Source organism: Miniopterus schreibersii, assembly GCF_964146895.1.
Source record: "Miniopterus schreibersii genome assembly, chromosome: 18".
Taxonomy (NCBI): domain Eukaryota; kingdom Metazoa; phylum Chordata; class Mammalia; order Chiroptera; family Miniopteridae; genus Miniopterus; species Miniopterus schreibersii.
The window spans coordinates 18742442-18766043 of record NC_138121.1 but is presented as its reverse complement, the minus strand read 5'-3'; the positions used below and the strand labels follow the sequence as shown (position 1 = coordinate 18766043).

General features: G+C 55.2%; 3 protein-coding genes across 8 annotated transcripts; 2 read left to right on the top strand and 1 right to left on the bottom strand.

Annotated features, from left to right (window-relative positions):
* Positions 1-496: 496 nt before the first annotated feature.
* LOC308547581 (C-type lectin domain family 18 member A-like) lies at positions 497-10354 on the top strand. 6 transcript variants are annotated; one of them, XM_081118218.1, is made up of 13 exons: positions 497-721; positions 843-1085; positions 1689-1780; positions 3879-4118; positions 5164-5261; positions 5681-5802; positions 5983-6090; positions 6685-6777; positions 7148-7254; positions 7843-7972; positions 8320-8416; positions 9343-9434; positions 9946-10354. In XM_081118218.1, the coding sequence occupies exons 2-13, from the start codon at positions 947-949 to the stop codon at positions 9981-9983; spliced, it is 1356 nt and encodes a 451-aa protein (XP_080974344.1). In that variant the 5' UTR covers positions 497-721; positions 843-946; the 3' UTR covers positions 9984-10354. The 6 variants fall into 6 exon arrangements, with proteins under 6 accessions (XP_080974344.1, XP_080974349.1, XP_080974348.1 ...); XM_081118223.1 differs by lacking the exon at positions 6685-6777 and having other exon boundaries at positions 694-721; positions 3966-4118; XM_081118222.1 differs by lacking the exon at positions 6685-6777 and having other exon boundaries at positions 694-721.
* A 4225-nt stretch (positions 10355-14579) lies between these two features.
* Positions 14580-20717, top strand: LOC308547580 (RNA-binding Raly-like protein). The gene is made up of 6 exons (XM_081118217.1): positions 14580-14652; positions 18047-18100; positions 18183-18328; positions 18456-18557; positions 18900-19042; positions 19975-20717. The coding sequence occupies exons 1-6, from the start codon at positions 14582-14584 to the stop codon at positions 20011-20013; spliced, it is 555 nt and encodes a 184-aa protein (XP_080974343.1). The 5' UTR covers positions 14580-14581; the 3' UTR covers positions 20014-20717.
* Positions 20718-21531: 814 nt separating this feature from the next.
* Positions 21532-23267, bottom strand: EXOSC6 (exosome component 6). Its single transcript, XM_081118570.1, has one exon. The coding sequence runs from the start codon at positions 22859-22861 to the stop codon at positions 22043-22045; it is 819 nt and encodes a 272-aa protein (XP_080974696.1). The 5' UTR covers positions 22862-23267; the 3' UTR covers positions 21532-22042.
* Between the last annotated feature and the right edge of the window lie 335 nt (positions 23268-23602).

Below are 23602 nucleotides of genomic sequence, written 5' to 3'. Positions count from 1 at the left end.
AGAAATGTGAGCCATTGTGTAGATCTGCTTCAACTTACTCCGGTGAGATTGTGTAGGCCACGGCCAGACCCCGAGCATCATGGCAATTCGCTGTCCCCTAACTATACTGCCTGTTTGTCTAGGGTCCAACTTGTTCCCAGCAGGACTCAAGTCAGCCAAGGGTGTCACGTGCTCTCCTCCAGCTTGCGTGGCCCTATCCAGGCCAGTAGTCACATGAGAGGCAGAAGGGGGGAAGGGATGGGGTGGGGGTGGGGGGTGGGAGGGGAAGCCCTCCACCCTGCCCAGACAGGCTGTCCACAGCACTCTTTTCCTCCCAAGGTGCAGCCCCAGGCCACTTCCCTTAAGCCTATAGCCCCAGTGCCCCCACCCACCAATGGCACCTGTCTGGTGTACAGTTACCACCTGCCCATGTTTAATTCATGGCTGGGGGTTGGGACCAGCTTCCCAAGAAAAGGAAGAACTCCCTTGGGGTCTTGCCCAGTTCCTGCCCTCACGCAGGGCACATGGCTGAGGCCCCAACCTCCTGCCTGGGCTTGGAGCTGGGAGTGGAAGCCACTGATGAAGGACACTGTCCCAGCCAGGGCACCGCCATCATTTGTTAATCCGCAGCCCTGGAATGTCTGTGGGCCAATCAGCAAGGGCTCCAAGGGCTCCCTGAGGGCTCTAATAATCCTGCAATGATTAGCAGGGGCCACGGGGGTCAGTGCACACCACTTGGTTGGTAGGTCGGCTGTTGGAGGGGCAGCTGGGATTGCAGCTATCTGTCTTTTTTCATGCCAGCCCGGATGGGAGGCTGTTTGGACACAATGATTACTCACCAGACTCCTCCTTTTGTCTGCCAGCCCAGCCTGACTCCTCAAGATTGTGAATAGCTCCATCCAGCCTGTGAAGCAAGCTGGACACTGGACGGCCGAACCAGGCCTCTCCCGGATCGCCCTACAGACCCATGCTACTGCTGGAGCCCTCCTCTGGGGCGGGGGGCCGCTGGCCTGGCCTCCTGCCCATGCTCGTGGCTCTCCTTTGCATGGCCTGGGCAGAGGTACGGCCGCTCCAGCTGCAGGAGAAGCAGGCTCCAATGCCCGGAGGTAAGGGGCCCGGGGTGAGGAAAGGTGGAGGAGCTATGACCACCACAGAGGAGTGCTAGTGGCTTCTGGAAGCTGGTTCAAGCCCTGAGCCCTGGCCATGGTGGTATGGTTTAAAGAGCAACCCGCAGTCAGTCCAGGAGCAGAGATGCATGGGGTGGGGAGGAGGAAGAATGAAGGGGAGTAGGCCCAGGCGTGGGGGTCAAGGAGGAATAGGGTCTAGAGTTTGCAGTTGGGGCCCTAGGAGAGACAAAGTGGCCAAGAGGAGCTCCAGCCAGGGGACTTCTGAGAGCCCAGTGCTGGCCCCTTCTCACACCCAAGCCCCAGTCCCTATTCCCCTCTATCTTGCCCACCCCCCAGCTCTCAACCCAAGCGCTCCTTTACACCTCTCTCTCTCACCCTGACTCTTCTCCACCTCTTAGTCTCCCCCATCTCTCTGCTCCAGGTCCTCCCACATACGTGCACCATCCTCCTGTCCCACTTTAGGCCTTGTTTCCTAAGGGCAGGATTGCATTCTCATCTTGACATGGTGACCCCCCACCCAAACCCAATCACCCAGGAGACGGGCCCAAGCACAGGTGGGCCTGACCTTGTCTCCCATCCCAGCCCTGAGCACAAAGGAGAGTTTCCTGCTCCTCTCCCTGCACAACCGCCTGCGGAGCCAGGTGCACCCCCCTGCAGCCAACATGCAGAGAATGGTGAGTGCCCCGGCCTGGGCCCACAGTTGGGGTGGCTGGAGGGGCAGCCATGAAGAGGGCTCAGAAGGCCATGCCGGCACCAGGTGCCCTTCCACCTGGGCAGGGCAGAAGGGGCAGCCAGTCACCTTGCCTGCAGTGGGGACCCAGCCTGGTTGCCGGGGGCTCCACAGCTTCCTGCTTCCCAGAAGGGCAGTCCTTTGGCCTTCCCTCGCATCCCATCCCGTTGTCCTGGAGACCAGGAGGCATGGAAGGAGGAGCTTCACAAAGAAGTCCCAGCAGGATGGAGGGGTTGGGGAGGGGAGGGAGAAGCATCTTGCTCAGGGGAGGGGGCTTGTGTGGGACTAGGACCCAGTGTTTCTTCATGGATTTGTCTGGGCAGCTAGGAGGGGCCCCTCCAAGTACCCTGCTCGTCACTCACTGGGGCTGGGGTAGGTGGCGTAGGGTTTCCCATCACCCCTGATTGGGGCTTTGGGGTTGGAGGTGTCTTCCTGAGCCCAGAAACTCTGCCCCAATAGTGTAGGACCTCAGCTGCCCCAGCCCCTGTTAACAGGCCAGAGAGCAAGGGAGGGACTGGGTGGGGGCGGGCACGGGTTCCCCATGGCTGCCTCCCACAAACTCCACCTCCGTGGCTGAGCAGTGGTGACCTTGAGAGCTCCTGGGTCAGTTTCCCAGGAGGTGGGGGTGGAACAGGCAGATGGGAGGGGGTCACTTCTTCCCCTTTCTCTGCTCTGCAGAGGGTCTGCCCCTCCTTCAGGCCCAGGTCCTGGTTCCCATCCCCACTCCCCACACTCCCAGCCCTCAGCAGTTTCTACACTTTTCATGCCCCTTTAGCCAAAGTCTTAGAAAACAGTATTTCATAAAAGGTGCAAATGAAGTCCCCACTCAGTTTCCATCACACCTATGGCTTTGGCCCTCTGGTGGGCTTGTAAGGCTTTTGTCCACTGGGGCTGAGGCCCTTGCTCCCAGCTCCAGCCACATCAGCAGTAAAATCACTGTGGCCCCCTGCCCAGGGCCTGCTGTGGGTCAGGCCCTCAGCACAGCACTCTCCTCCCTGCATCCATTTAATCCTCATGACAATCTCAGCCTATAGGTACCGTAGTGTCCCCATTTTACAGAGAGGACGTTGAGTCTCATGGAGGATTAGGGGGCAGCTGTAATGAGGTGGCTAGGCTAGACCAGGGCATGGTGACTGGGTGATGCATATTATCCTGACTACAGAGGACCTTGTTTCATGGGAGGGGGTCCTGCTGGGTGGGGGGTGGGGGAAGGTCACCCAGTGCCTGGGTAGGGAAAGCAGATTACACCTGCTCCAGAAAACTCTGCTCTCTGGGACCAAAGCACTGGGGCCCAGGAAGCTTCTAACACCCTTGCTGGTCCTCTTTCCCCGTTGGTGTCCTACCCACTCCAAGGCCGGGTGGGGGAATAGGACCCAGAGGTATGGCTGCTACAGCGTTTGGCATCACAGAAGGGAAGCCATGTGGGAGCAGCTGAGCCTTTCTGACAATGGCCAAGGCCAGGTGTCCCTAAGGGCAAACACAGAACCCGTGTGAAAGGCTTGGAGCACTGCCCAGGGCTCACATTACCAGGTGGGAAGAATTACTGCAGAGCCCATCCCATCGCCTAGGCTGGCACGTCTCCCTCCAGAGCACCCCCCCCTCAGGGTGGTGGTGCCATGGTCTGGGCCTAAGGGTGCCCACATGAGAGTCAGGAGGGTGGAGGCTCAAAGTTCTGGGTAGAGCAGGCTCTGGGTTGGGGATCCAGACAGCACTGGGGCTTCTTCCAACACACCTTGTAGAACTCCATGCAGGTCCTGTCTGACCTTCCCTGGCCCCAGAGAAGTGGGTAAAACCAGCTCAGAGCAGTCAGGCAGCCAAGCAGGACAGAAGAGAGGACCTCCAAACAAACACTGGGAAATCCCCTGAAAGAGGTGTGCTTCGAGGAAGAGGTGCCTGAGGAGACTCCACATTGTGCATGGCCAGAATCGTGGGTGCACCAGATCCCTCACCCCCTCTCTTCTCCGCAGGTCTAGCCACTGGGAATGAGTGGGAGATGGCAAGGGAGGGTCCCCTGCTGATGTCTCTGTTTGTACCGCATCCAGGATTGGAGTGAGAGCTTAGCCCGACAGGCTCAGGCAAGGGCGGCCCTCTGTGGTGCCCCTGCCCCAAGCCTGGCATCCACCCACCAGGCCACTTCACATGTGGGCTGGAATGTGCAGCTGCTGCCTGTGGGCTCGGCATCCTTTCTCCACGTGGTGGGCCTGTGGTTCGCAGAGGGCCAGAGGTACAGCCATGCTGCGGCCGAGTGTGCCCACAATGCCACCTGCACCCACTACACTCAGGTGAGGCCAGGGTACTGGCTCCGAGGCCCCTGAGCTGTGGGGGTCAGCTCAGAAGGGCTAGAGTTTGTCCTAAAATTAGTGGTTGCTTTTCCTCCCATTTGTGTGGTTTTACTTTTTGCAGGGCACATACCTAGGTTGTGGGTTCGATCCCCAGTCGGGGCACGAACAGGAGGCAACTGGTCAATGTTTCTCTCACATCAGTGCCCCCCCCCTCTAAAAATCAATAAGAACATATCCTCAGGTGAGGATTAAAAGAGAATGAATGCTGGGCACAGTAGGGGGCTAAGGAATTCTGCTCCTGCCCAGCATCTGTTTTGATTGGCAAGTATCTATGCCTACTGTTTGTTAAATACTTTGAGTATCTGCCTACTTTGCATGTCATGTGATGTGAAATGATGTGATGGAGCGGGCATTGTTTTTTTTAAATTCATTGCTGGATTTGGTTTGCTAAATATTATTTGATAGTGAAATTGTCTTCTGATTTTCTTTTACTGCCCTTACCAGGGTTATAGCAATGTGATACTGACCTCATAAAATGAGTTGGAAGCTTTGCCTCATTTTCTATTTCCTGGACTAATTTCTATAATATTTGCTGTAACTCTTGAAAAACTATTTGGGCCTTGTTCTATTTTTTGGTTGGTTGTTTTGTGCATGTATGTGTATGTATGTGTGGATTTATAACTACTGATTCAACTTTTAGAAGTGGTCACAGATCATTTCAGGTTTTCTGTTTCTTCTTGAGAGAAGGTCAGGGTTAGATTCCGGGTCAGGGCACATGCTTAGGTTGCAGGCTCGATCCCCAGTAGGGGGCGTGCAGGAGGCGGCCGATTAATGACTCTCATTATTGATGTTTCTATCTCTCCCTCTCCCTCTCCCTTCCTCTCTCTGAAATCAATAAAAACATTTTTTAAAAAAAATTTAAAATAAAAATTGTGTTGCAAAGTTTATATTATGAGTTAGTTATAAAGAGAATGGCCATTCATTATCTGGTTGGCTCCAGGTTGGGGGTGGCACAATAGGATTTTTGAGATACTGTCTCCCATAGCTCGTGTGGGCCACCTCAAGCCAGCTAGGCTGTGGGCAACATCCCTGCTCTGGGGACCAGGCCGAGATGGAAGCCTTTGTCTGTGCCTACTCTCCTGGGTAAGCCCCCACCACTGCTGGGCTGTTGGGGCTGGGGTGGGGAGGATACTTTCACCCTTGGAGAGATGCCTACCCACTCACCCAAAAGACATTTACGTCTAGGTCTATACCCTTGTGGGAAAGGGAAGAAGGGGGTGAGGGATCTGGTGCAGATGTGGCAGCACCCACAATTCTGGCCATGCAGAATGTGGAGTCTCCTCAGACACCTCTTCCTCGAAGCACACCTCTTTCAGGGGATTTCCCAGTGTTCGTTTGGAGGTCCTCTCTTCTTTCCTAGGAAATCTCCCAGTCTCACCCAGCTCCCTGACTCTCTGGCTGAGCCAGAAGGAGCTGAAGGGGCGGGTGAGGCAGGCAGCAAGGCTCACCCTGGCCTTGCCCAAAACCAAGCCCTTCCAGCCCTCTGATGCTTGCTCTCACAGAGGCAACTGGGAGGTCAACGGGAAGACAATCGCCCCCTATAAGAAAGGCGCCTGGTGTTCGCTTTGCACAGCCAGCGTCTCAGGCTGCTTCAAAGCCTGGGACCATGCCGGGGGACTCTGTGGTAAGCGCCCACCTTGCCTGCTTCCTCCTGGGGGAATGGGTATGTGAGAACTCGATCTTGGTGATTAGAGGAAGGTGGCAGCATCCTGAGGGGCTGTCCCAGAAGTCCTGGGCCTCAGCACCCTGGAAGGCACCTGCCTGGAGGAGGTCCCCTTTCAGAGTTCCCTCCTTATGTGACCAGAGGTCCCCAGGAACCCATGTCGCATGAGCTGCCGGAACCATGGACATCTCAACATCAGCACCTGCCACTGCCACTGTCCCCCTGGCTACACGGGCAGATTTTGCCAAGGTGAGGAGCACCTGGAATTCCAGATCACAGCGGCCTGAGGGACCCAGTGAGTGGAGTCACTCACTAGGCCAGGCACACATGCAGGCAGCCCCCACCCTGGGGGAGTGTCCAGGGGCTGCTTTGCACTCACTGAGTTTCAAGGGAGTATTAAGTGTGCTAGGGGTGCTGACCATGTACCTGCTGATCTGCACACTGCATGTAATCATTCAACAAGCATTCATTGAGCTCTGACTGTCTGCCAGACCCTAAGCTGTGCAGAAGATTCAAAATGGAATCAGATATGGCCCCATAGGCCCTGAGGTGGTGGAAGACAGAATTAGGACTCAGATGTAGATCCTTCTCTCATTGTCCCTCCTCCCCAGCTCTGTGACCATGGGCAGGTCACCTCCCCAAATCCCAATTTGCTTTTCTCTACAACAAGATCAAACCAAAGATGCCAAGTGTGGCAGCAGTTGGAAGCCCTGTGGCTTCCATCCCTGAGAGGTGTGATCTCTCTGTGGTTGGCCAGTCCCTGCATGTCCACAGCCTGTGAGGGGCAGCATGGGGTCCAGGGGCTGCGGCTGAGCACGGTCCTCTCCTGCACCATCTTGGCAGTGCGGTGCAGTGTGCAGTGTGTGCACGGCAGGTTCCGGGAAGAGGAGTGCTCCTGTATCTGTGACGTTGGCTACGGGGGAGCCCAATGTGCCAGTGAGTCCTGACTCAAGGCCCTCAACAAGCCAGGCCCCTCCCAGGACCCCCTCGATAGGGTGTTGGATCTGGCTCAGACCACCTCACAGTTGCCCATTGTATAGATCTCTTCCCAATTCCAATGTTCAGTGACATTGGTAGCTTGAAATGCGCCATGGTATGGGTATTTACACCACAGAAATTGGCAAATGCTATAAATTACAGATTTTTTTAAAGCAGAGAGCTGGTTGTTACACATTTACCAGCACACCACTGACCCCACCCACTCTCCAGTGGGTGGTACCTTGAGCTCAGCTCCCTAGCAGGGTGGGAGGGGTAACAATTCTGACAGGAGATCCCCACACATAAACTCATGCTCCCCTCTCCCCAGCCAAGGTGCACTTTCCCTTCCACACCTGTGACCTGAGGATCGATGGAGACTGTTTCATGGTGTCTTCAGAGGCAGACACCTATTATGGAGCCAAGATGAAATGCCAGGTGACAGTTGACCCCTGCCTTCCCAGGGACACCTCTAGGGTCTCAAGTGAGAGTCTTAATGGAGGGACCATGGACTAAGAGATGGTTCCTTCAACATCTTCTGACCTGATTGTCCTCATTAGCATAAAGCAGGGGGTCCACTCAGTGGCCCATGGAAACCAAGAGGTTATTTAATGAGCTGAGGGACCAGGGACAAGGCCCCACTCAACCATCATCTAAGGAGCTGTCTTGACTCAGCTCCAGCTGCTGGCTGCCAGCAGGAATATGAGTTCTGGGAGGCCAGAACTCAGGATTTTTCAGGAGAATCAGAAATCCAGATGTTCATTGGCATCTCTAGACTTATTAATGTTGGAGGCCAACTCAAATGTACTTAAGGCACTGATCAGGTAAAACAAAACCCTTCTAGTGGTGGGGCCCTGCCAGCCTGGGTCCATGTGCAGGCAGGGGAGAGGTAGAAGGCTGTGGGGTGGGGAATGACAACAGCACAACCAGCACACATATTTGTTATTCATGGCCATGGTGGGGTGGCAGGAAGGACTGGCCTGAGCTCTGGGTCTCTGCCAGCATGACCCAGAGTGGGGGTTACAGGGAAAGGGCGGGGTCCTAGCCCAGATCAAGAGCCAGAAAGTACAGGACATCCTCGCCTTTTACCTGAGCCGCTTGGAGACTACCAACGAGGTGACCGACAGGGATTTTGAGACCAGGAACTTCTGGATCGGTGAGTGTGGGGGCTGGGATGCCACACAGTGCTCCAGGAATCTGGGCCGTGGAAACCCAGAGCACCTACCAGCAGATAGTAAGGGTGTGGTGAGGGCTCAGAGCCTGAATGGGGCCAGTAGTCAGACTGGCAACCTCCTTCCCTGGGGAGAGGGCTGAAGTGAGAGAGAACCATCAGGCAGATGGGAGAGCTGGGAAGGGGGTGTAAGGGCTGGGACCAGAGAGGGATGAGGCAGCAGGCTCCCAGAAGCCCCATATACAGGATAGAGGCTCTGAGGCCTCTTAGATGCAGGGCTCAGGGCCTTCCTTTCTTGGGTCATGGGGCCAACTTTGACTGCCCCGGACCAGGGCTCACCTACAAGACCGCTAAGGACTCCTTCCGCTGGGCCACTGGGGAGCACCATTCCTTCACCAGTTTTGCCTTTGGGCAGCCTGACAACCAGGGGTGAGTCTGGGGTGCCTGCTTTCTCCCTTGGGCCCACCTTCTCCCTGGGGCTTGCTTGCTAAGTCTTTAGACGCCAGTGAAGAACCTCTACCCAGCCTGCTGCCTGGCTGAGCCCTCTGAGGGTCTGAACCTCACCTGATACCCAGGTGCCCAGGAAGTCAGAGCACAGCTGGGTGTGGGCACCGTGTTGAGGTGAGGCATGTCTCAGACCTCCAAGTGTTCACATAAGGAAAGGGAACCCAAAAAGGCTTTGTCCATCCACCTGTCCCCATGGTTCCCTCCATCTGTTATCCATTCCCCCTCCCCAACCCTCTTCTTGTATCAATACACTAAATCCTGAATTCTGTAGCTATCCACCCACCTGCATCCATTCACACAGCATCCACCCACCAGCCAGCCTGCACTGAGGGCCTTGTGGTTATGTGGCCCTGCCCTGGTCTTCATAGCCCAGGAATACCCAGGCAGTGGTGACGGGGTGGAGGTAGTCAGGTTGTGTGGCCATCCAGGGCTCCAACTATCTCGCCCAGCCCTCCCTCGACCTCCTTGACGACAGCCAGGCTTGTGCCCCTGGCCCATCACCTAGAGGAAGTCAGCCTGGTTGGGCTCCCAGGCACACCTCTCCCTGCTGAGAGGGAAGACAAGGGCCTGTCTGTTCCAGGCTGGTGTGGCTGAGTGCTGGCAGTGGGTATGTGGAGTTGCTACCCCAGGTAGGGGGTGTGCCAGGACCTCCCGGTCCCCTAAGAGCTGCAGAGGTCTGGGCAGCAGGGGTGGGAGGTTGGGTTGGACCTGACTCCCAGAAGCCCCACATACAGGAGAGAGGCTCTGAGGCCTCTTAGATGCAGGTGGCCAGCTGGGAAGGAAGATTTAAGCCTCTCCCAGACCCCTAATGTCATTTCTCCTGAGCACCTGACATCGCGGCCCAGCAGGTTTGGCAACTGCGTGGAGCTGCAGGCTTCATCCGCCTTCAACTGGAATGACCAACGTTGTAAAACCCGAAACCGCTACATCTGCCAGTTTGGTGAGGACCCTCCCACAGCTCCCCTCTTGTGGTCCCTGTCCCCTGGGTAGCTGCTGGTCCAATCCAGGCTGCCAGGATATCCAGATCACAGGCCTAGAGAGTGTCCGATCACACGGGGCCTTCGAGAATGCTCTGCTCAAGGTGGGCACCTGAGAGGCCCAGAAGGGAAGATGGGCCCAGCCTCACACAGCACATCCACACAGCGGCAGGACCGAAAGTAAAGCCTGGTCGGGGATTTCTCCAAGGTCCCTTCCTCCTGTCACTAAAGTTGCTATTTAGGGATCTGTTGGGTTCCTCAATGTTATCTGATTCTCTAGAGCCCAATGAACTCTGGTGGGGGGCAGAGGTGAAGCCTAGCCCAGAACTGGCTCCCAGCAGCACCTGCTAGAAGAGTCTAGAGCTACACATGGGACCATGGCCATGGGTACTTCTGGACCAAGTGCAACAGGGTCCCCATCCCAGGACTTGCTGGACTGCCATTGACCCTCACTCTGTTCTGCTTCCTTTTCAGCTCAGGAGCACATTTCCCGGTGGGACCCAGGGCCCTGAGACAGGGCCATGCCTCTCTCCTGCCACTGCCTTGGTACACCAGCCCTGCTTGCCTGTCTGCTCGTCTGCCCATCAGTCTGGAACAAGGGCCAGGCCAGAACCCCAAGCCCAGCATCCAAAGAGGTCCCAGACCTTGCAGGAAGTTGGGCAGGGCCAACAGGAAGCCTGGCATAGGGAGAGGGGAGCCTGGGGCTCCTCAGCCTGCTTTTGATTGGGAAGATGGGCCTCAATTAGGTGCTGAAACAGGAGCCAAGGCCAGGGGTCAGACAAGACCCCCTCCTCCATCTGGGCTGGACCTTCTGGGGCAAATGGAGGTTCCTCGCTGCCCAGGATACAACCCACAAAAGATTAAACTAAGTTATGAAACAGCTAAACCTGTGAATGCTCATTTTGAAGGGGAATTCAGATGAGCCAGGAGGACCCTGGGAGACCAGAGAGTGCCTGAGGCTCCACTGCAGTTGCCTCCTGCCCACCCTGGTCCTTTCCCTGCTCCCCAAGTGACCCAGGCCACCCTCTGTATGTTTTCAGGTTCTTAGTCCCTGAATAATGCATAGATTTAGAAGCCTCATTTGCATCCCTAATTTCCTGCTCCAGCTCCTCTCATCACGGCCTCTGTCGTCTTTATGTTTCTGTTCACACCCTCTCCCTTTATGCTTTGTCTCTGCTCCACGTGCTTCTTCTTTCTTTGTGATTATTTACACTGAGGTCTGTTATGGCCCCATATCCCTCCTCTTCCCACAGTGGTGAGAGGACCCAGGCAGGCACTATCATTAGTGTCCAGAATGTACTGTGGCCCACTTGCACACAGTTGTGTGCCCACGGCGAGTTGCTTTGCTGGTTAGAGGTGGAAGTGTGGCCTGGGACCATGGGATGGGGAGAAGTGTATCAATCACAATTCTTAGTTGCAACCAATAGAAAAAGCTCTGGCTCATCATGGCAGAAAAAGAATTTATCCTAAGGACAACGATTTAAAAACAGGCAAAGGACTTGAATAGATAGTTCTCCAAAATGACACACAAATGGCCAACAAGCACATGAAAAGATGCTCAACATCACTAGTCCTCAGGAAAATGAAGATCAAAATCACGATGAGCTACACCTCACACCCATTAGGACGGCTGTTTCCAAAGAAACAGACAACAAGGGCTGATGAAGGTGTCGACCAACTGAAAGCCTCATATGCTGCTGGTGGGAACGTGCCACGGTGCAGCCACTGTGAAAGATACTTTTAGCAGTTCCTCAAAAAGTTAAACACAATTACCATATGACCCAGCAATTCCACTCATAGGTATGTACCCAAGAGAACTGAAAACAAGAACTCAAACAAACCCCTACACACAAAGTTCACAGCAGCGTTATTCACGATAGCCAAAAGGCATGATTCCATTTATATGAAATATTCAGGACAGGAAAATTCATTGAAGTAAAGCATATTGGTGGTTGCCAGGGGCAAGAGAATGGGCAATAGCTGCTTAATGGGTACAGGTTTGATTTTGGAATGATAAAATGTTGTAGAACTTAGATAAATCGCCACACTGTGAATGTACTAAATGCCACCACATTGACATCATGCTCTGAAAATTTCACCTCAATTTAAAAAGAAAAAAGGATAATGGTTGGTCAAAGGATCCCGGGGAGAGTCAGAAGCCAGGCTGAGCGCCTATGTGGCCAGAAATAGTGGCCCAAATTCTGCTGCAAAGCCAGTCTGGGTGGACTTCCATGTCACTGGGTGGATTCCCATTCAGCTGCTGCCTCTCTGGTCAGCATTCCTGCCACTACCACATGTCCCTCATCAGTGTATTTCTTTTTTTCTTTTAAATATGTTTTTATTGATTTTTAGAGAGAGGGGAAGGTAAAGAGAGGTAGAAACATCAATCTGCTGCCTCCTGCATGCCCCCTACTGGGGATGGAGACTGCAGTCCTGGGGAGAGCGTGCCCTGACTGGGAATCTAACCAGTGACCTCTTGCTGCATGGGTCGATGCTCAGCCACTGAGCAACACCAGCTGGGCTCATCAGTGTATTTCTCAAGGCCATAGCAAAGGACACGCCTCTGGGGCTGTCTCAGGATTCATGGGTGGAGGTGGCAGTTAACAGGTCTTACCCGATATGTCCATTGCAACCTTCTTGTCTAGAGGCAAGTTAGCATAATGTCTTGGTTCTCCATGGTGGTCCGCCGACCAGTAGCCCTGGCATCACCTAGGAATCTGTGAGAAAAGCAAATTCTCAGCTGCCCCAAATCTAGCTTTGTCCAGGGAAAATTCTGAAGGTGAGACGGGTTATATGGGTTTTAATAAGACCTCTAGCTACATCAAATGCACGCTCTGGTTTGAGAACCACTGGCAGAGAGAGTCAAAGAGTTTCAGTCTATAGTCAGATGACCTGAATTTGACGCCAGGCTCTGACACTTACTAACTGTGTAACTTTTGGCAAGTTGTTAAATAATGAGGGGGACCAGTTTTTCCTGGAACTGTCCCAGTTTTAGTATTCAAAGTCCCACATGCTGGGAAACCCCTTCTTGCCAAGCAAACCAGGGCAGTTGGTCACCCTAAAACACCTCCCTGTCCCACCTAGCAAGAGTGTGAAGCCACAAATGGTGTCATTTTATAACCATTGGTCAAGCTTTAAGTTTGGTTTACTCTCTCAGCCCTGTAGTTGCAAGTTATAAAAATTTCCTGGTTTTCTAACCATGCCTTGAGCTGAGAATTTGGACTCTGAGCGTTCTTTCCTTCATTTGAGCTGTGTGGTGCCATTAGCACAACACCCTGCCCAACAGCCCTTGACTTCAGGGTTATCTTTATACTCTTCTACGGCAGGAGCACCAGGCCCCCAAAGCCATGCCTTTGATGGGTACTTTGTTCTGGGGGATCGTAGGATTAACTGCCTCACCATGCATGCCATGGGCTGCTGGTGTCCTGTCCCTTAATATGAGCTGGATTTTCACTGTCCTCTTACCACTTGCCAGCCTTACATCATCCCCTCTTTCCCTCAGGGCCTCTTGCTCCATCCACTCCTAGTTCTATTTTTGTATCAATCAAGATTCTTAGTTTTAAGCAACAGAAACAGATTCTGGAGACTCTAAGTAGAAAAGGAATGTGTTGAAGATATTGGTTAGTTCCCAGGAGATCCAGTACGTTGGAGGGTCAGATCTAAAAGAGACCTAATGCTCCTGCTGGGAACCGATGCCACAGTCAGAACCACCAATGAGGAATGGAGGTCCCAGCACCTTTGAAAGCTGGATGTAGCTGCTGTCACTGCCACCATCAATTCCTGAGATGTGCTTCTTCACATCAGCAGCTTTAATTCAAACCTGGGCATGTGGGCCTGATTAGAGAGGCCAAGCAATGTGCCCAGGCCCTAGCTGCAAGGGAGGGAGGCAGAAAGGGGCATTTTCAGCTTGTTTCATGGGAGGCAGGTTCTGCTTCAAAGCTGGGGATACCTCTAACACAGGAGGGGGGGTCAGACGTGGAGTGGACAAAAGAATGACTCATGTATACTGCAAGAAGTCACCTGGCGCATCCAGGACTCCAGCCTACAGCGCTGGCCTTGCCAGCCCCATGCTCTAACAAGGGGCCGCACCAGCCGCTGGGTTCTGTACAGGGTAGAGCAGGTAACGGAGCGGCCCTGTGCAATGGCAGCATGAGCGTGACCTGGAGGCACCAACAGAACCAGGCTCTGCCTGTGGCCGAGTATCTTTGAGTAAGTCCTCTAACTTCTAAGAGCACTGCCGTGGTTGTGAGGCAGGGGGCTGAGATCTCATTGGTCTCCTAACTTGCTCTCCACGTGATCCTGGACGCGTATAGGAGCCTTTCTACAGGATGGGGGTACTGTTAGCATCTACCCTGGGAGGTTGCTGTGAGGATTTAATGAGATGACAGATGTAAAGTCAATCATGAGACCAACATTTGGGTTGAATGGGAAAAATCACTCATGGCCATTGGGTTGCCAATCAAGGCTGGCTGCTCACTTGGTTTCTCACTCGGAGCACCCAGCCATTTCAGACGCAGCCGGCCCAGGGGTTTATTTAGCCCAGAGGCAGCTGTGGGGTGTGGACCTGGCAGCGGAGCAAGTGTGTGGGCAGACAGGCAGCAGGAGGACACTCAAGAATTAACGTGGACCAAGGCTGGGTGTCTCCTCAGAGGACGTGAGGATCGCAGACATTACCCCTCCTGCCTTTTGATGATACCACCCCTAAATTCCAGGGCCTGGGAGATGGGGGTGATACCCACGGTGTGGGGTCTCTTTTGTAATTATCTGTCTGGTGGGAGGTAAGTGGTTCTCTCCCATGGTTCTCTCACGTGGTTGATACCCAAGGGTGGGGTTTCATCTCAGCACCATGGTCCTCTGAGGATGAAGGTGGTCCCTCTTAAGCCCAAGCCCAGCCCTGGATAGGTGGACCCAGGGTCCACAGGAGGCCAGGCCATGCTACCCATTACTGTCTTTCAGGGTGCACTGCCCACCTCAGAGCTGAAGTGCAGGGAAGGGCCAGCCCAGGAAGCAAGCTGGAGCCCACGTGCACTTGGCCCTTCCTCCTGTACCCCTCCCTCTCTCCCTCTTCTCATGCTCTGCCTACTCTCTTGTTCTCTCTTCAGATTTAGACATGGCTCGAGAGCCCACACTCAGCCCTGCCCAGCCAGGCCAGAAGAGGCAGCGGGACACAGCCATCTCCTGGTGAGTCTGCCTGCCAGGGGAAGGAGGCTTGTTTGGGGCTCTGGGTTCCCCTGGGATGGAACAAGGACCCCAGTTCAGGCTGCCTATCCTAGCCACTGTGGCACCCGAGGAGGTCCTTTCTCCCTAGGCCTCAGGTTCTGTCTGTACATTCAGGGAGTCAACCCAGCTCATTCCAAGGCCCCTTCTCACTGATGTAACCCAGCCACCATTCTGCTGGCAGACGAGGGTGCCCCCTCCTCCCAGGGGAGCCTCACCTGTGGGGTACTTGGGGGCTTTTCCCAGATAGATATGTTTGAAAAGTAACAAATAAGACCTTTCTGGATGAAATCTTGACTGTAATTTGGGAAGCTTACAGAAATCTTCAAGAAACCTTTACACGTTTTCAGAAAGGTCACCAACCTGTGGCAGCCAACGTGCCATTTTCACAGGCATAAGGAGGATATGTGTGAACACGGTGTCCACTTTGTCCCTTGGCTGGGCATTTGTGTTGGCCGCGCTGAGCTCCGGACCCTTTAGTGGGCAAGTGGGTGCTTTCCGTGCGGCAGGAGAGGCGGAAGGCCGTGGGCAGGTGGCTGCTCTTGGGAACAGCATCCGTGTACAACCCCGGCGCCAGCCAAAGGTTCCGGCTTCTTTTGGGTTTTGCTCGGCTCATATCTCGGGAAGTGGGGATGGCAGGGCTGGCTTGGGGCTGCTCGGACAAGTCTCTGCACCTCCAGGTTGACCAAGAGAGAACAGGCCAAATCTGTCCCTGCCGGTGGCAGGCTGAGGGTCTGAAGTACCCTGCGAGTAGTGCCAGCGTGGGCAGCTTTTTCACTACGTTTGTTTGGGCTATGAGTAGATGCGTACCTGTGGGTCACCTGGTTTTTTAAACTTGCGCTTCTCCAATGATACAGAACTGCATATGTGATGTGTTGGTTAGCTGTGTCGTGTGGGGGACTTTTATCTAGGGGTGTTTGTTGATACGGTTTTGTAATTATCTGTGATGGAAGGTAAGTGGTTCCCTCCCACAGGTCTCTCATGTGTTTTTTAACATGGCCCTTTGGAGGCTGAGCGAACCCCTTACTCAGTTCTTCAGTCCCAGTTGCTGTCTTCAGATTTCATATTTTCCCACCACCACCCCCTTGCCCAGCAGGCTTGGACCCAGTCCTGTTGGCCCTCTGAGGGGTGCGGGGGCAGGTGCAGCAACAGGGAAGCAATGGGAAGCAATGACAGCTGTCCCGTAGGGGCTCAGACTCCATTTAGAAGTGCCCCAGCATTCAAGGTCAAGGTCTGGGATGGGTGACCTCCTTAAGACCCATAGGTCCCCAGGGGACTCTAGTGGGGAAAATGAAGCACTTCCCCAGGGTTTGGGGCAGCAGTGGAGTGGGTGGCTATGACTCTGGCCTCTTGAGATATTGCCCAGAGGAGGCACAGGTTCAAGATGGGGTTTGGTGGCCACTGAGCTGCTGGATGACCTCTTCATGAGAGCTGGTCAAGTCCTGGCCACGTGATCGGGGGCCTTAAAAGGGAGCTTGTCAACCTGGAGAGAAAGGTTTGTGGTAGAAGAATTGCCCCAGGTCCCCTCCAGTACCCCGCCTACCCCCAGCCCACCCCTACCCTTGCCTCTGACCCTGAGGACACTTGAGCAGGTGGCTTGACCTCTGCCCACTGCACCATTCTGAAGGTGCATTTCATTTATCTTGTGGGAAGCCCGGGCTTGCAGACTGCAACCATTAGCCCAGGCCAGGGGGACTGATGCAGCCACTACCCCTTAGGGAGAAAGGGGCAAGGCCAAAAGCCCAGGGCACAGTCCTCAGCCCTGGCTGATGATTGAGTGAAGGTGAGGAGGTAGGCAGAGCAGGAAGACCCCCAGGTCTGGAGGGACAACCCGTCTGCAGCAGATGCTGCTGTAACAGTGCACGTGCTTAACCCCTAACTCTGAAACCCATCCTGTCAGTTTCAATTTGGGTAGTTCCCAAGTCTATGCTCAGCGGTCAGTGAAATACCATTCCTTTACCACTCAATTAAAATGTCACTTTAGGAAAAATGTAATAAAGGAGGGAGAAAAGAACTAACCTTTGCATTGGCCAGGGATCGAATCCGGGCCTCCCGCATGACCGGAGAGAATTCTACCACTGAGCCACCATTGCTACTACGAGGTGAATTTTGCGTGGCGATTCAGGTGGTGGGCCACAGGCCCCACGCCATATCTGACCCAGTCCAAGGAAGGGAGCCCCAGTCAGCCCAAGGAGGCCTGGACAAGCCAGAATTTTCCCCGAAAGATGGTGCTCTGCTGAAACTTGTCACCCTGAGTTCTGTCCCAGCTGGGTTGTTCCTAGCTGTCAGGGGGCTGCCTGTTTCCTGCACCACTCCCAGGACCCGGTCTTGACCCCGCAGCCCACCCCGAACTCAGCTGGCTCTGGCTCACTTTCCTTCCTCCAAGGACCGGACTTCCCACCGCAGGAATCAGCATCCCTGCAGTTCTGGGGCCGCCCACCCAGACTTCTGGAAGCCAGAAAGCAGGAGCAAGGGTGACCGGAAATATCACCCGCAGGCCTGAGGACCCTGCGGGATGAAAGGGAAGGCCCACTTTACCCCCAATGTCCTCCATTCCACCTCAGTGACTGCCATAGGCATTGCCCCTCGTGGGCTAGGCCTAAGCTGGGTCATGGGGCGTAGTACCAGAAAGTTATTTCAGAAACTGCTGCCTCCACACCTCCCTAACTCATCACCCACCCCAGCTTCAGGTGCAGGCAACTCCTGCAGCTGTGTCCCCACTGGGCCTTTTTGCCCAGGCCAGGATCCCAGTTGTCCCTCTCCACGAATTTCCCCATCCCTCCTGGGGACCAGTTCCCTGAAGGTCATTGAGAGAAGAGGGTGAGGTCAGGCAGTGAAAGCCTGGGACCTTCCAGGCTCATCCTCTCTCCCAGGACCTGGAGTAAAGGACAAAGTGGCCTGGCCACACCCCCATCCTGCCTGGATTGCCTTGCCCATGCTTGGCCCAGCATCCTGGCTGCCCCCGCAAGGATTAAAGGCTCTCACACCCCCACCATGGCTGTGGGCCCCGACTTAACTTTTTCCTTTCATCCCTCGCCAGACTAAGATCCAGGCTGTCAGCAGTGCCCAGGGCAGGCAGAGGAGCTTTTCGAGGGCCTAGCTCTGGCCAGCCAGAAGCCTACAGGCAATTGTCCCCTTTTGCCACCTGGAAGGTCCCGCTTAGCAGAGGCCAGTCATGGGGATGCTGATTTGCTATGGTCTCCCAAAGTGACCTTGATCAAGTTCCTAGTGGCTCCTCCAGTGGAGAATCCTGGGATTCTAAGGAAAAGTTTCATACCTATTTCCCCAATTAAACTGTGGTCTGGGCAAGGACTCTGGCCCAGGACAGTGACCCCTTCCCCATTTGTCTTTGCCACAGCAGCAGTAACTATGATCTGGACTATGAGCTGTACAGGGAAGATGTTCCCTACAGGTGAGTGGGTCCTGCCTCCTTGGTCCTCTGGGCAAACAGGCGGGACTGGTTGGCCTGACTCCCTCTCTTTCCTATCTCATAGGATGTATAAATACCAGAGGATCCCTCCACTAGTCAACCACGTGCCTACCAAGATCAGGAGGACCCACATGGGCATGGGGGTCAAGAGAAGCTTTAGTCCCCACAAGGGCCCCAGGAAGAGCCACCTGCCCCCAGGGCAGATAAAGAGTGAGTGTAAGGGCACAGCCCTCATCTGCAAGGCTAGGAAGGTGAGGGCAGGCCCGGGAGCCCTGGCAGCACTACCTCCTGCCTCCTGGGCCTGGTGGTGCACCAATTCTGGGCCCTCTACCAACAGTGCAGGCTGAGGAGCTGCACTCCATTAGGGTGGAGCTGAGCCAGATCAAAGCCCAGGTGGACCGCCTATTGGAGAGCCTGGAGCACATGGACCAGCTTCCAGGTGAGACCACCCACACCCTTAGCAGTGTCCAGCTTTTCCCACTCCTGAAGCTGCTGGGGGCACCTGGTATCCTGCCTTGGGCTCTCCCTATCTGCATGGGTCCTCCCACCCCCACTCCCTCTGGCTATTCCTATGGCTATAGGATCCTGTGGCTTCTAGGTTGCCCTATGATTCCCCCCTCTTCACTCAGTAGATACCTGGGGCCAGAAGAATGTCCTAGCCCAAACCCATTTGTCCTCTCAAGCCCTAGACACTCTAGATCAGTGCTGGGCATCGAGGGGCCTTCTGGGGTCAGCTGGGGCCTCCAAACCCAGCCATTAACTGGTGACTCTCCCTGCACAGGGACAGAGGACAGTGAAGAAAACAAAGGCCCTGAAATTAAGGGTTCTTCATGCAGAACCACTGAACCCCAGCAGGAGCCCAGGGGCCAGAGGGCCCATCCAGAGGCAGGCAGCTCCAAGAAGAGCAGAGACCCAGAGGAGGCAGTGAGTGGCCTGGTGCCTCGTCCTTCCTCCTCCTCGTGTTTAGGTCCTGAGGCCTCTCTGTGAGCAAGGGAGGGACTAGGGTTTGTGTGGGAGCCCACAGTGATGGTTGGAGGCATATCATCCACCACAGGCATTGCCTAGAAAATGGCCTGTGCCCTGCTTATCCCCTCTCAACTCAGGCTTGGTTGCTCAGCTGGGCCAGTTCTGGGCTGAAATACTGTCTCCTCCTGGAAGGGGGTTAAGGGTGGGGTGCGGGTGGAGCTTTGAGTATTGTAAAGAGAACGTCACAGGTATCTCTCATGGTCCCAGACCCCTCACCTAAGAACCACCTGGTAAGCTTGTTAAAACCCAGATTTCTGCCCTTTTCCTGCCCCCGCCCTCACTTGCTGCCCCCATCTTTAGGCTATCTTCATGATACCATGCTCCCCAGGAACGCTGTGGAAAACATACCTTCCTGGATGGAGAATACCCAAGCCTAGATCTAATAACCACCCTTTGTGCAGCATTAGAGAGCCCGAATGTTCCCTGCCCTATCATACCCTCCTCCCATATTGGTGGTCCCTGAAGTGCGCCAAGCCCCCACCACTATTTGAGTTACCTCGGCAAGACTGGGGCTGCTCAAGAGGTGAGAGTGCCAAGCCTCCCTTCTTCCACCTGCTCAGCTCTACTCTATGGCCTGCTGGGCTCCAGAGGGCCCTTTGCTGCTGCCCAGGCTGGGTTGCATCTGGGAGGACTGGGCTAGATGGAGAGGATGCTTTCTTTTGTCTGGTGGTCCTCAGTTCCCAGGACTCAGGAAGAATCTGAGCTGCCAAAGCTGCCAAAAAAGGGAGGTGGGGGTGGGAGATTGAGATGTTAGCAGATGGCCCCCCCTTTCCTAGCCATACCATGCGTGTCAGCCCTCTGGGCCAGAGTCCTGCTTGTTTTTCCTACAGGTGAAGAATCATGCATCGGGCCAGGAGGGCAGCCAGTAGGTTAAAACCCCTCCAAAGCTCATCTGCTCCAGGAACCTTCCCAGATGGCTCCCCTTCCTTGCCTTGTATTTTTAAGGCCTCCTAGTGGCACCTTGTATTTTTAAGGCACCTAGAGGCACCCATTCTGGAGCGAGAACAAAGTGGAGGCAGAGCTCCACCAGACCGGCAGGGAAGCCTCCCCATAACAGTGTCTTCAGCTTTGGAGGTCATGCTTCCAGATGATAGTCCAGGAGCTGGCAAGCATGGGATGGGGAACTGCCCAGCACCACCTCACCATCCTCATGAAGCTGAGGCCATCTTGCAAGGGGCAGCTGGACAAGGCCCCCCTGGAAGCACCACCATCAGCCCTCTCTGACTGCAGGTACTGCTTCAGATGCTCCTCCCCTCAAAGCCTATCAGTCCTATCTGGATGTGGAGCATCCCACAGCAGTGGGCCCAGACAGCTTTCTCCAGCCACAGTGGTGTACAGGAAATATCCTACAGTATCCCTTCATCTGAAACTGGGCTTTAAGGTCCTCAGCATGTGCCCCACATAACCCCTTCTGGTTCCAGATGCCCCATCCATCTTAACCCATCCTTCAGAATAGGGGTGTTATTTTATGTCCTGTTTTTATTTTATCTCTTGCTGGTGTGTCACTTTTATTTCAAATCTGCTCTGGACATGTCAGAAGGGGAAAAATAAATTTGTATTTTTCCCTGGTCACAGGTTCTTGGTGTGGTCTCTGAGTCTCATTCTAGTCCTTGGGCTGCTCTAGGCCAGCCCTTCCTAGAGAAGGTAAGCAGACCCAAGACACTCAATTTCAGAAGCTCATACCAAACCATGGCAGAGAGGGGACCAGGCTGCCTTCCCTTCCTCCAATCCAGACCTGAGCACAAACCTATGGGGCTCAAGAACCACCCACGGAAGATCCCACCCTTGTGGTCAGTCAGCCAGGCTGGCTTTGCCCTACGGAATGGCCAGGGTGCATCTGGATTCCCAACATCCAGCTTTCCTGGCAGTTCATATGCCCTTTCCCAGGACTGGGACTGGATAAGGGACACCAGCTAATGAAGCCAGTCCAGGCCCCCACTTCCTATCAGCAAGCAAGGAGGCCTCTGGCTGTGCTGCTCTGAACAAGGCCAAGGAAGGGTGGGAACTGGCTTCTACTGAGAGCCGAACTGTTTCCAGCTACCCAACCCTGAGCTGAGGTCTTGCCCAGCACCAAACCGGAGGCTTGGGGTGCACCCAGAATGCTCCTGGGGCCACACAACCCTCTCCATACTTATCAAACCTCAGCATTGGCCCTGACTTTGGTACCTGAGGGGTAGCTCCTCTCCCAAAGCTTACATTTCCCTACATGAACCCCTGCACCTCCTTCGTTTCAGCCTGTCTCTTCTGCTCGTTACACTAAGGGAAAGAACACATTTTAGAAAATGTTGTCCCTAGCCCTTGACACCAGGAGTCTAAGAACACACTACCCAGCTCAGGAGAGCCTTACTCCTTTAAATCCTGTACCAAGAAGAACCACAACAGAAGGCTTTTTCAGATATAAAAGAGGTTTTGTTTTAGCTTAGCTGTAAGTGAGAAGGCACAGTCCCCTTGTCCATTTTCTCAAAGGCAGCCCAGTTACACAGAAGGGAGTCACTGGCTGGCCTGCACAGGGTCCGTCCCTCACAAGACAGGAGGAGCTTCAGGTCCCACTTCCCACATAAGCCCAGCTGAAGTCCTTGCTTTCTAACTTGGGAGTCAGACAGCTTCAGGTCCCGTTTTCCAGGTAAGCCTGGCTGAAGTCCTTTCCAACTTGGGTCGGAACTAGGAGCTCGTTCAAGTAGAAAAGTATCTTTAACAGAACAGTTAGTAAAAAAAAAAAAAAAAAAATTGTTCCAACATAGCTGTCCAGTGCATGTTCTGTGCGCGCCTCCCCGGATCCTCTCACGTGCTTTGAGTTCTCAGGGTGGCAGTTTGAAAGCCAACGGTGCGGGTCCTTTCAGGGGTCGGCGGCAGCAGCAGCACGGGTCCTGGGCGTCAGTCATTCCTCTGGCTTCCGGTTCAGGGCGGGGTAGCAGCGCCCCTCCGGCGGGCAGCCCGCACCAGGCACTGCTGCAGTACAGGGTAGAGGCGCTGGCAGCCCTCGAGACCCATGCGCACGGCCTCGACCCAGCTCTCGGTCGGGCCTCCCTCCCCACTGCCCAGCAGCCCCGCCACCTGGTTTAGCACCGGCATGAGCGCCACAGTGAGGCCGGCGGCGGCGCGCTCCTCCTCGAGTCGCGTGGGGTCCAGCAGCCAGGTGGGCGCGGGCCCCGGCGCGCGGCTCAGGCCACAGCCCACCACCAAGTCGTACATCTCAACGCCCGCGTCCGCCAGCGCGAGTGCGGCGGCCGTGAGCGCGGCGGCCAGAGCGGAGCCACCATCCTCCAGCAGCAGAGCTGACACCTCGAGCTGCGCGCGCGGGTAGCGGCCCAGGCGCACGGCCGGCTCAAGAGCCTCCTGCAGGGCCAACGACAGCTCGCGTTCCTCGCTGCCGCCCTGGGGCGCGCGGCGCCGGCGGCCCGCGAAGGGCGCGCGGCGGAAGTCACAGAGCAGGCGTCCCCGCAGCGCGGCCGGGGTCTCGCCTCCCGCTCCCGCCGGGCCGCCGCCGCGCTCACCGCCCTCAACCTGGCGCGGGCCGGACACGGCGCACAGCACCTTAGTGCCTCCCGCCTCCAGGTAGGCCGAGCCCTTGGCCTGGCTCAGCAGCCCGGCGCGCGCGTACACTGGCCGCAGCCGCGTGGGGTCGCGGGCGTCGGGCACTTCCTCCTCGTCTGCCGCGTACAGCTGCGGCGGCTGAGACTCCTCTGGCCCGCGGATGCGGCGGTGATCCCCGGGCATGGCGGCGCTTGGCGTGCGAGCCGCTTCCGCCGTGCGCCCTCGCGAGGGCTGTCGGGATAGTGGCGAGCGGCGCCGCCCCGCCCCCTACCCTCCTGGAGGGCGAACGGTGAGCTCTGCACAGCCCTGGGGCCTCAGCAGAGGCTGTCCAAGGCTCCATGGGTGGACTCACCTGGCAGGCCTCCATAAATGGGACGTGAGCTAGCCCCGCTAATTTCCAGACAAAGGCAATCCCAGGGCGTATGTCTCCTTCCTTTCACTTGTGAAGATTGTAATTATTTTAATTCTACACTTATTACTGTGACTGTTTTATGTGTTCTCCACTGCCTTACCCAAGAGAGCAATGATTTTTTTGTCTTGGTCAGTCCTGTACCCTCAGAATTCTGGCTGCCATAAACGCTTGTTGAATGACTGGAATTATCTTTCTGCTGCCCTGGATTGTGTAAACTCTTTGTATTCCCAACACTCCTCACCTGGTATGTGCTTCAATTCAAGGCTTCAGCACCCTCTCTCCCCCTGACAGTTGGCCTCTGCTGCTCTTCTAAGCACAGACCTGCTTTTTCTCCTTCCTCCCTCAGCCAGTCTGCTATACCCAGGGGGCACGAAATCAGCTGAAGCCACCATAGGTAAGCAGTACCTTTAACCTCCCAGCACACTAGTTTCCAGACCCAGCTGTCTTCATCAAGGCTTGGGTGAACTGGTTCAGGGCCAGGTAGGGTCTCCATGCTCATTGTCCACCTTTGG

Bases quoted from the DNA above. Each gene is read 5' to 3' on its own strand.
- LOC308547581 (XM_081118218.1), top strand. From the start codon at position 947: ATGCTACTGCTGGAGCCCTCCTCTGGGGCGGGGGGCCGCTGGCCTGGC. The intron at 7,255-7,842 runs GTGACAGTTGAC...TGGGGGTTACAG, and splicing joins GAGCCAAGATGAAATGCCAG to GGAAAGGGCGGGGTCCTAGC. The intron at 7,973-8,319 runs GTGAGTGTGGGG...GCCCCGGACCAG, and splicing joins GACCAGGAACTTCTGGATCG to GGCTCACCTACAAGACCGCT.
- LOC308547580 (XM_081118217.1), top strand. From the start codon at position 14,582: ATGGCTCGAGAGCCCACACTCAGCCCTGCCCAGCCAGGCCAGAAGAGG. The intron at 18,558-18,899 runs GTGAGACCACCC...CTCCCTGCACAG, and splicing joins GCACATGGACCAGCTTCCAG to GGACAGAGGACAGTGAAGAA. The intron at 19,043-19,974 runs GTGAGTGGCCTG...TTTTTCCTACAG, and splicing joins GCAGAGACCCAGAGGAGGCA to GTGAAGAATCATGCATCGGG.
- EXOSC6 (XM_081118570.1), bottom strand. From the start codon at position 22,861: ATGCCCGGGGATCACCGCCGCATCCGCGGGCCAGAGGAGTCTCAGCCG.